This window comes from Liolophura sinensis, chromosome 6, assembly GCF_032854445.1.
Source record: "Liolophura sinensis isolate JHLJ2023 chromosome 6, CUHK_Ljap_v2, whole genome shotgun sequence".
Classification (NCBI taxonomy): Eukaryota; Metazoa; Mollusca; class Polyplacophora; order Chitonida; family Chitonidae; genus Liolophura; species Liolophura sinensis.
In genome coordinates this window covers 48,256,498-48,268,630 of record NC_088300.1, presented here as the reverse complement: position 1 = coordinate 48,268,630, position 12,133 = coordinate 48,256,498, and the positions used below count along the sequence as shown (strand labels likewise).

The 12,133-nt window shown below is 37.4% G+C and overlaps 1 protein-coding gene across 5 annotated transcripts in view; it reads right to left on the bottom strand.

Moving 5' to 3' along the window:
• Positions 1–12,133, bottom strand: part of LOC135466698 (recombining binding protein suppressor of hairless-like) — a 55,682-nt gene that overhangs the window by 40,637 nt on the left and 2,912 nt on the right. The window contains exon 1 of one of the 5 annotated variants that reach the window (XM_064744344.1): positions 7,724–8,148. The exons of the other annotated variants lie outside the window; for them this stretch is intronic. Coding sequence (XP_064600414.1) covers positions 7,724–7,753 — 30 coding nt within the window. The 5' untranslated portion in view covers positions 7,754–8,148. Of the gene's footprint in view, positions 1–7,723; positions 8,149–12,133 lie in introns of those variants that run through there. 5 annotated transcript variants of the gene reach the window in all.

Here is a 12,133-nt window from a genome sequence, read left to right as displayed (position 1 = left end):
TCTCAGAAAAATTTGGCTTAAGACTCCAGTCATTTTTTGGATATACCTTTAAAAATGTAAAGTATTACATTCTAAGTATTAAAATTCTAAGCAAATTTCAAAAGACTCAAGCTCACCAGAACTCTCAGAATCAGGCAAAATGAGTAACTTTAGTCATGGACAAAATTCATGTCATTTACAGCTCCTTAATTCCTCAACCTTTTAGTGTAAGAAAGAACAGCTTTCAGTGCAATTACAGACAAAACTACATTGGTTGGATTGGCCTATTCCAGGGGTTTACAAAACGTAAAATTTTATCAGTCTACACAGAATAATGCCTTCAGAATATGCTTAAAAAACACCTTGCAAACATGGGAAAAAGGTTGAAGTAGTACTGTAACATAATTCTCAAGTCTGAAAACACATGACTTTTCAAAATGATGTTGTGTACCTAGTATCATAAATAATGAAATATAAATCTGCCTAAAATATAGCAATCTTTCCCACTTATCATCCCCCCCAACAAACCTGATCCCATACATACACATACACTTATAAAAAATATATTTATAAATAAACTAAAAATGAAAAAAAAAAAAACAATCTGGAGACCCGATTTTGACAAAAATGTACGTACACTATCTGTGAATCAGGAAATCTATGCTGGCTATACTGTCTTTTAACTTGAACAGTTCATTTTAATAAGGCCTCTCATTTAATTTTTCATGAACAAAGACATAAATGCTAGATTGAACTAAAAGCTTATGACAGAACTCTTAATGTATAGCTTGAAGGCTGGAAACTATTTGTGAGAATCCATTTTGTATGTTTTCTAAATCTCACTCGTGAACACCTCTTTCACTGTAAACAAGAGGTTTTTTTTGAAAGCTAAGAGTCAGACCAGTCCTAAACAATTTGGTCCAAGGATAAATAATATATCACCAAAAACGATTGAAATATTTGTCCAAGAAATACAGTTTGGGGACACTGAACAATTCTTTTATCCATACACACATACTTACAGAAATCTGATAGGGGTGGGAATTGTGAATGAACTTCTGTGGATTGTTAACTGCCACAGTGAAAATCTGGGTTAACCTAATGAGTTTGAACTGGGCAACTCTGTCAGCCATATACATATATATACACATGCACAAATATGGTCATGTACATGTAAGGAACTAGAATGCAAAACAGTAGCACACTACACTAGAAAGATGTGCACTTTCAACCCCTGCTCCTTTAAACAAAGGAATCAAGATAGGCCAATAAAAAGAAAAGCATCATAAACAGAAATCTTAATTTTCAAATTCATTGGTAGTGTTAGTCGGGAGTGAAAAAAAAATGAGATAGTGTTGAAGAGAAATGTTAAACCGTGAGAAAGCCAACATGAAAACAAGGTCCCAACAAATGCCTCTGTCAAAAGTTCAACACCGCGTCTATTGTGAATTAAAGTTTCACTTGAGGCTGTTTTTTACCCCCCTTCAGGCTCTTCGCCTTTTTGTCTGGCTTGTGGGGACTTTGTTTTAAATTAAGGACAAACCAGTCGGTGGAGCAAGGGAGTTGGAGATTTACTGTGGTGTACAGTAGTGTCTCCTTGGATGGCTAGGGGGTTACCTAGATATACATGTGTGTTTGTATGAGCTAACTATACAGTGTTGGTCTGAACAGCTACATGTAGCACCCAGCGCTGCATAAGCCAAGTCTGGGAACAGCAACCACCTGTTAAGAGCAAGCAAGGATGGGGATAGCAGGTCTCCCATACAAATCCAACTGGGGCACTTTGGGGTCAAAACCAGAGCCTGGGTGACATATGGTGTGAGAGAGTGACAAGTCAATCCTTGTGCCCCCACCAGCTGGGCGACTGGTGCCCTGTACCCCTGAGATAAGCCAGGACCTTCTGACAGGTTCCCACAGTCAGAACCTCATCAAGTCACCCCAGACCACACCCCAACCCCCACCCTGTTACACAACTGGGATATCCCATCCCTGTCCACCACCCAGCAGGAAGCAAAGCATGGTAGTATAATGTTATTAGCATAGAATTAACTTGTTACTGCTGGCATTTCACACCCCAGGCTATTTTCTCACAAACCCCAACTGAGAATCAGAACATCCCACATCCAAAACAAGTTGAACATTACACTGAAAGACCTACGTAAGTTGTTTTGAATACCCCTAATTTGTCAACGTTTTCACCTTCTTTGCAGACCATATGTTGAAATATGCTGATAGAACTATGGTGCACAGAGAAATAATTTGCACAGTTTCATGAAGCCAGTGTCTTTAATGACACAAAGAAATCATGTTTACCATCATTTTCATTATATGCATAAATTCCACTGAAAAAAAGTTCTAAGTGGTTGAAGCAGTTGAAGATTTACAGAATTAAGATATTATTAAATTAACACAACTGTTGATATTATCAATATTAAATCGTAAAATGCTCCCAAGAATACTGTATTGGACTGAAAAATTTGCCAAAGACAGTGCATTTTTTTTCTACCTTCCACACAAACCTCAAAATACCTTTCCACGATTAATACAGCCTAACTTGCAGAATCAGGCAAAAAGAGCAATACAATCTTGCTTAAAAGTATAGGTCAAATACAGAAACTAACCTATAAAGAGTTTGCTGATACATGATCAAATTCAGGTAATATTAAATCTCAGTCAATTTGCCAACCAAACATACAAATCTTTCACACACCAAAGGGACATAACTGCTGGTGTAGTGTTGCCACACCAGTGTCACGCATCCAAAAGACTTGACGTTAACACGCCCTGATTCAGCTATCTATCTGCAGTGATCTGTAATACAGGGCAGGCCGAGTGTTAAAAGGTGTTTCACCGTGTTTGCCAAGGGTGAACTTACTAAAGAAAATTCAGGGAAAGTGTTCAGCAAATGAGCTGTAAAGGTTGTGGGAAATATTTTCCACTTTTACACATTGACTAGGCTCCTTCCCATCAGTGGTACTCAACTAAAATGGAGAAGACTAGCAAACTATAAAACAGCCACTTGAGGAGAAAATTTGATCTGAACAGCACAAAGCGCATTTCATTGTGGAATGTACACAACACATCCTTAGCAGTTTGTACATGCAATCAATGGATATTCATATGTCTGATCTAAAGGCATGCATTTAAAAACCCATCAACTGATCAAAGGAAAAATTACAAACAAACATTCTACAAACATTACAGAAATTTAATTTTCAAGCTCACATTATTATGATTTAAGTAGACGTTAATCTGTGTCACGGCTGACTTTTTAAGTTATACAACTGTCACTAAACAGGTGTGAAGGCGTGCTATTCATGGATGTGTTGGAATATTTGAGAAGCTGCAGCCTTTACCATTAACTGCTATAATCTTATTATCCTGTGCTGTTTACTAGCTATCCAAACAACCTTGTAAAACCGGCATTTATTTATTTACTTGATTGATGTTTTACGCCATACTCAAGAATATTTCACTTATATGACACTGCCCAGCATTATAGTGGGAGGAAACAAGGGCAGAGCCCAGGGGAAACCCATAACTATCCACAGATTGCGGGCAGAAACCAGCATTTAATACAAACAACTGTTGCTAGGAATAAATGTTAGATTTAGTGAATCATAATGTACACTGACTTTTTTCAGCTGATGATTTCCCACATTTCTATCATCTTTACTAGTTTTTAAACATTATTACCGTCCCTTAAGTCTAATCTTAATGCCTAGTTTTTGATGTTCGAAGTACAAACTACGTTGTCATTTTCAGCCAAGTTACACGATGAGAAAATCAGAAGGTCTGTAATCATAAAAAAGCAACAGGAGATTATTTAGTGATGACACCATGCCATTAGTGGACTTTCATCTCAGTTTCTGGCGCCACTACCAAGATGTGTCACTTTTGACTTTCTGTTTTGGAGAGTAGATTTCTTAATATCGTGGTAGTCAAGAGTGTTCATAATTTTAAATCCTATGATCGGTTAAAACACAACTGCTACAATCAAATTCACATATTGACAGTCTTTAACAATCAACGCCGGCCTTATTCAGCCTGATGTTGTCTTGTACTCCTATCCACACAGCAAGAAATGTTCATTTATTTATTTGCATTACCATGTACTTGTGCTTTAATACTTCACTTAATTGATGTCACACCAGTTCAGTTTATGAGTAGAGCAGAATAGACAAAGGAGATACCAAAGTATGCACAAAAGACAGACTAGAACAAATGTGGAAAATAACAACAACACTGTAGGGATACAACTGAATGAAATATTCATTGTGCTTTTAAAGTCACACGAGTAATATTTCATAAATAAACAATATAAAACCAGGAAAATAAAATTTAAAGAATAAATAACCCCCCACACAACCACTAAATTCAATATTTTGTGATACATGTACTTTGAAGTACACTAACATCTGGTGGGAGCTCACAACCATAGGTGTCACTGAAGATAGTTTGCACAGAAAGTTGGGGACCTCTGTGGTTCAGTTGGTTAGCATGTTAGCAGGGCGTAATGACCCAGGAACCTCTCACCAATGCTTCCACTATGAGTTCAAGTCCAACTCATGCCCGCTTGCTCTCCAGCTGTACGTGGGAAGGTCTGTCAGCAACCTGTGGATGGTTGTGGGTTTCCCCGGGCTCTGCCCACTTTCCTCCCACCATAATGCTGGCCACTGTTGTCAAGTGAAATATTCTTGGGTACGGCGTAAAATATCAATAAAATAAATACTGAAAGTTAAATTTAACAAATTAGTTTTTAATTATAATTAGTTATTAATGTAATTGGAGTTTTACAGTCTATAAACTTGATTTCCCTTATACATGCATAATGGTGGCATCAGATGTAGAAGATACCATATTTCATTCCATTTGATACAACAGAACAAAAATGATGGTTGATATTAAAATTATTTAGGTACTAGACACATCATAATAATTTCACAATGTTTCATTGTGGACTAAAGCACTGTACTTAAGAATATTTCATGTACAAATGAGGATCAATTTTATGGACAGAAAAAAATAAAAGCTCAGCGGACAAAGTTTACAAGTTGCAATGCTACTCTCTAAATATATATATATATGTATACGCAGTAAAATGTGAAAAACTGACACAATTTTATTATTTGAAGAAATGAAGCCATTTAGAATGATATTACACCAGACCCACTGTATTTCACCTAAAGCTATATAGCATTTTTAAACTGACACATTCTGTTTGATGTTGATTAATTCATCCACGTTATGAGTCTTCATGTGCTTCGGCAAGTTAATTTTTATAAATTAAACTTTAGGTGATATACATTATATATGTCCTTAACCACATGTGCTTCCAGCCACAACAGGAACAGGAAAAGAATACTTCCAGTTCACACAGTTCTGATACATGACAAATTCATCAACAAAAGTGCTAACATTATATTTCTTTATATAATAAAATAAAGAGTGTGATACATGTATCAATTAAACATTGGTAAGTTGAAACAGCTACATGTTTTTTTTCTTTAATATTACTAAAAAAATATGTAAGTAATTCTGTGTTCCTATAGGAGAGAAATGCATACTGTCATGTTAACCCTGGCATATTTCCTTCCTGAAAAAGTGTAACCTTTATGAATTTTCTGACAAGAAAACAAAACGGAAACGGAAACAGAAGCCATTGCAAAACTAATTTGAACACGGATGCACAAGCAAAGCCCTTGCACACACATCACTAAAGGCATAAAATTTATTCACTCTAGTACTAAATCCTGTTTGGTTATATTTAAGGAGTATGTAAGAAAAAGTAGAATACTAAGTCATTTAATGTAGGGTCTACATGTTCAGGGCATCACGCCTTTATGTTTAGGACTTTTTTGTGTAATATGAAAATCTACAAAGGAGTCATTATGGCTATGTATATGGATAATCTACATGCATCAAGAAAATAAAACTAAGAGATAAGTGTTACAAGTAAATTAATTACCATTGTCTTAAATGATGCCGATGCATCTTCCTATTAAACTTGATAAGAATTCTCTGTGCAAACTTGTGGTCATTGACATGCAGTTCCCAGGATCATATGCTTTCAGTCAATACAATTTTCATAATTTATGCGATGTTTATCAGACATTGGCTTGAATGGTCATACAATTTTCTAAAGAAGTTATTTCCCAAGGCACAGCAATGAACATAAATGAAGGATATTGATACATGACGCAAAATAGGATCAATTATTAAGCTTCGTCAGAGGAAGAAGATAATGAATTATATGTGAGAAAGTAATTGGATTGGCCTATATACAGTCATTCTTCAACCTTTTCCCATGTATGGAAAATGTTTATTCAAGCATATATTCTGAGCTCACTATTCTGTGTAGACTTGTAAAATAACACTTTTTGTGAAGCTGTGAAATTGGCCCAACCAACCAATGCTAAGAGGGTGCATAAATAACACTGAAAATTCCTTTGCCCATTTCTTAAAAATGCATATTAATGCAAAACATATTCATGTATATTTAATAATGAGAAGTACCAATAATATTTTAGTTTGAAACTATTCTTCAATTTAATATGGGAAATTGTTTTCAAGTTTATGTAAAATGTACAATGTTATGTATAAAATATCCAAAGCATGGTTATTTCATTTGAAACAAAGAAAATTTTTGCTCACAGATTAGACCTATTAATGGAACTCCTACAGTTAGGGCAAAAAAAAAAAAAATCCTGCAGTATTCTAGTGAGTCTTACAGAAAACACTTATTAGAGGATGGTGATGCAGCCAGAAGGGAACATATATCATGCATTAGAAGAAATTCACCAAAAAAGTACACATTTTGATTTGACATTTTGAACAAAGTTTCCAAGGGGCCAAAGAACTAAGTAACAAAGTGTCAGAGAATAGATGCATGCAAGAGGACCTATAATTATCACGAATGAGACCGCTCATTTCTTTTGAAGTTCTAATGATTTGATCTATTTAAGTCCTTGCATCTTAAAAGTGGAGGCTGTCAAAGTCTTTGCCCAAGCACATAAGACTTGGTGCCTGTCCGGCTATCTCTTTGATGGGGCATGTAAGCTATCTGGATGAATGATGTCGCGCCAGGGTCTCCCTTGGGAATCCAGAGACGTGGGAAAAAGTCATAAATGTTCAACCAATCACTGCTCCTTGGACGAAAGCTTTGTTGAAAATGAACTCTCAGTCACAGAGCTAATCGTCAGAAATCTCAGCTATTTTCAAAGCCCTACAAAACTTTCACGGCTCTGGTACAACCTCTGATCTGAACCCACTTGTTCATGAGTATGGTAAACAAAGTATAGGCCTATGTATGCGGTCCATTTAACCAACAAAACCCACTGCATGCTTCATTTTCTCGTCACTCCGTGTAAAACCATTGGTATATTCAAGGAACAACTGAAATAGTGTGTGAGAGAGTATAGAAAAACGCTGTCTATTATTCGACTATACAGTATTTGTGGTCGCCACATAAACAAGCCGCGGGATTTCACCGAATGGAAACAAAGAAGCACGTTTGAACGAGCCGGAAATTTTCCCACGCTGTCTGGGGCCGAAAAGCAGGCGTAATCAGCTTCAGGAAGTCTCTCTCTCCCTGTCAACCCTCCCGACTATCCCTGTATCCCGTGTAGTACTCCAGTCACTTAGCCTTCACCACCAAAGAACCACCCTAACTCATTACACTATTTTCACAGCTAAATTGTACAAACGGGGACAAAGAGGCATATTCGCGACCACTATAACTTACCTGCGATATATAAATCTGTCGATCAGTCATGACTTCAATCGGGTCGTTTAGTCCGTGTTGAAAACCTGAAACACCTCGTAGGCCTACACACCAGCGGTTTGATAACTCCCAATATTAAAAATCCGTTCCGACAGAAAGACAAGTACAAAAGTTTTCATTCTAGTCCTCAGTCCGGGCTGTCCCTGTCACACACAGCTCAGTTTTGGGTTGACGCAGGTCTCTTACTAGTAATTCCACTCTTCACGTTGTGCGTAGCCCTGGACTTTAACGAATCAACCACTCGTGGGAAAACGCATTTGCATCTGACATCGTGAGAACAATACTAAACGGCTCTTCCGGTCACACGATCGCGCCCCTCTGATCTTCACAGTTGTCGCACACGGCTGGTGAAATCATGAGACCAGTAAGCGCATTTAACCAGAAGCTTTAGTATTCGGTTGCAGAGCGACTGGAGTGATATTTCTGAGCAAGTGTCTCATTACACAGAAGACAGATACTGAGGATACATAAGCTGAATCCGAGCATCCAACGAGACAGCTGGTTCCGGCGGGAGGTAAATCCACCAGCCACATCCTTTATGATCGTGGGACAGGCTGCCGGGAGCAGTTGCCTTATAAGGAGAACAGGTGTTCCCATACAATCGTTTTATGGCCTGCTGATAAAAAAGGAGCTGTTAAGAACAAGCTCAGCATCCCAGGTCGGCTGGTCTATATATCTCAGAACCAAGGTGTGCAGTACAGGCCGAGCTGACAGGTTGTGACAGCAATGTTGTGTACACGAACATTATGACACTAAAACATAAATGACACTAAAGGCCATAAATAATTATTATTTAACTCTTCTACCCAACACTTCATAAACTTTGGCCTTAAGATATTATACAGTACATGCCCAGAATTAAGCTGGCCAGCTGCCTCTTGTAAAAGGAAATATTACACAGCTTACAACTTTGAAGTTGTAATACTTAATTCTTTTAAGTACATACGTGTATACTGAACAAGAAAATATATAAAGATTTGGTTTTATGAAGGCTCCAAATGCTAAGTGCCTTCTACTTGACTGCTGCCTTACCACTTTTACAGAGTTATACTCATGCTTTAAGCAAGTGACTGTCCATGAATGCATGCTGAGGACTGGTAATGTAAGAACAATACCTAGCTGACACAGAGATATGCATGATTCACATATATCTCTCTTACTGCAGCTCTCTGCTCATCGGTATATAAAATAGGAGAGCTGCAGTAGTGTATCATACACTGAACTTGAGCTTAGTGCTAAATACATGCTTCATATGTGTTCGTAAATGACTTAGCTAGTTGTTTTTTCAGGATCAAATATGTACACGATATACATAATTTTTGTATCTGAATGATTTGTTCATTCTGTTCTAGAGAGAAAAAAAAAATAAAAACACTAAAAAAAACCCCCATTTTAAAATGAAAAACAACTGATTACTTGGAAACTCCTGAGCAAGGTCATGCCTTGTTTTCGTATTACATTATGTAGAAACACTGATCATCCTATAAGGATTAATGATTCTTGTTATTCATTTGACAAGAAGCATATCTCATTATCAACTGTGACTACCTGTATTTTACATTTCAGATCGGAGACCAATCTTCAGAACAAAACTATATTCGCCTGCAAATGTTTAATATTTGTCTTACATTTTAAGTATTATATTCATTTTGCAGTAAAATACTGTGGTGATCATGTTAACGCAAGATTCAAAAATAATGTCCACATATGCAAATGTACTGCTCAGTCTGCAGTGTTGATGGGGGTTACACTTTGACAGGACACTGTTAGAGTGACTCGGTCAAGTTTACAATTGCAATGAACAAATAAAAGGCAACAAAATAATAGGCAGTGTCCAAGGGAGATAACCTATTTCACTGGAAACTGTTCCTGTGCTTCAAAGGCAGACAGTCCAGACAACAGCATCACAATAAAGAATTTGTTTGACTAGTTATGAATTGTTCAAGGTGTCAGATAGCCAAGGATGATTTGAAATGCCATGCCAACGAATCATCTAGACTATTCAAATCGCATGAAGTTCATTACTATCTTTTATAATCTCCTCGTTATGCCAATGCCCTAGATATAAGAAATGTTCTTCAAAGAATTAGTGTCCAGACTTACCTACTTGTCCAAATTATAAAGATTATAACCTATTATAACAGCGTGTTACAGAGAGGGCCTCTGAGAAACGTAATTATGACTTTAATCCACCAAAACAATAGATGTACTACCCAAACCGACCTCCAGCCGGCTGCACGCAAAGTTTAGCTGGTGACGCCATAGATGGCCAACCCAAGTCGAGGTGGTCTAAATAAAATGGAATTCGTATCAAAACAATGTCATTTTCAAGAAGGATTCTAATTACACAGGAGCAAATATACAACCGTATCAATTTAAATTCATAGTGCACGACTTTGAAGTTCTGGTTTATGACACTGACATCGCTGGCCAGACTTCAGATTCCGACCTTTCAGACGCTGTTTTTGATCTATGTCCAGGCATTTCCAACTGCACTGGCAATATGTACTGGTAAGCTGGTAATAGCTTTATCCTGTATTACACTGTAGGCCACATTTTGTGTGCACATCAGATTTAATATTTACTACTCTTTCTTTCTGTCCACTTCAAATAATCATTCTATTCCCCAAGTGATCCTAAATTAATACACATATGCAATGACAACTACCGGTACATGTACATTAGGGGCCTATAGTTGTGTGCAATATAAATACACATACGAAATAGCCTATGCCCACTCGGGGCCAATAGTTGTGTGCAATATAAATGCACATGCGGAATAGCCTATGTCTATTAGGGGCCAATAGTTGTGTGCAATATAAATACACATATGGAATAGCCTATGCCCACTTGGGGCCAATAGTTGTGTGCAATATAAATACACATGCGGAATAGCCTATGTCAATTAGGGGCCTAAAGTTGTGTGCAATATAAATACACATATGGAATAGCCTATGCCCACCTGGGGCCAATAGTTGTGTGCAATATAAATACACATGCTGAATAGCCCATGACTATTAGGGGCCTAAAGTTGTGTGCAATATAAATATGTGTGCCATGTGGACGTCGGCGTTAGTGTATGAAGAGTTGCGATCTATCAGTTTTCGGTTCAGTTTAGTACACTGTAATAGTACTTTATAACCACTGTATGCAGGTGTCGTGAAAATTGCCCAGAAGAGGTGATAGAATTGGAAATCTGTTGTGTAGAAATCAGCGAGGTCGAGAGGAAAGCCTTGAAGGATGGCCAATCATCATGTATATGTCGACATCGGCGGTTTCCGGAAAATTGTCGCAATAAAGACGTCCTGGGTTGTGTCTGTCGGTGGGTATAGCTGAAGGTTTTAGTTGATTGCTGCCCCCTTAGTAGCCAGATTTTTCAAGTTCATCTGTATTCTTCTCCTAGCTTTCTGCTGAAAAATGTGTTTGGTGGGTGTAAAACCCTTCCACCTTGTGCTGTGAATCCACGCTTTCTTGAAGGTCAAATCGTCTGGAAATTTGAAAAAAATGAACTCCACGGTTCTTTGACAACTGTTTTTACAACCGTATGCAGTACATAACAGCAAACCATGATGTGGAGATATTTGATATGCTTGTTGTCACTTTTGTGCCTTTCTTAACACTGAACTAAATGACGAAGCTCTGACAGTGCATAAAGGTTGGACTTGTATGACATCATTTGGGGAAGACTTCCGAGTGCTGCTGGAAAAAATGCATAAACCCAGCCTCATTATCCAGTGATTTTAATGCCATATTACTCAGATTTTTTTTTTCAAAATCTTTTTTACACTCTATTTAACAATATATACAGGGGCAGCTATTTATGAAGAAATAACCTATCTGGACGCTAATCTTTTAAGAGCACTGAAATCTCCGCAGGATTAGCCAGAACGTTATCACATGTCTCCGAGGTTGAAAACAATGAAATAGTCTCACCCCTCTTAGGAAGGTTACTCTATTTTAACTTAGTTGTGCAAAGTGGAAACCAAAGTTAAATTCATGCAATATACATGGTGATTCCCTCTACAGACAAGTTATAGAGCCTATTTTAACAGTCCTCTCCTAACAGTCCAAAATGTGTAAATTAGTATGACAACTTTTCCTCTACATTGATCAAGACTACAAATAGGTTATACCTATGCAAATAATTTTTAAAAGAACTCAAATGAAAGGAACTCAAAAGTCAGTTTAAAATAACATTTTGGTGTGTTCAGCTTAACACAGTTCTTTCTGCTGCCAAGGAGGCATCCTGTCATAAAATGGCATCATTTGTAATATGTTTAATTCTATGTGTGTTTACAGATGAACCCGTGTCTAAACTGATGGCAATTTCCTCACTTTCACAGCCTGAGGGGCCTTGGTGACAGTAAGTGG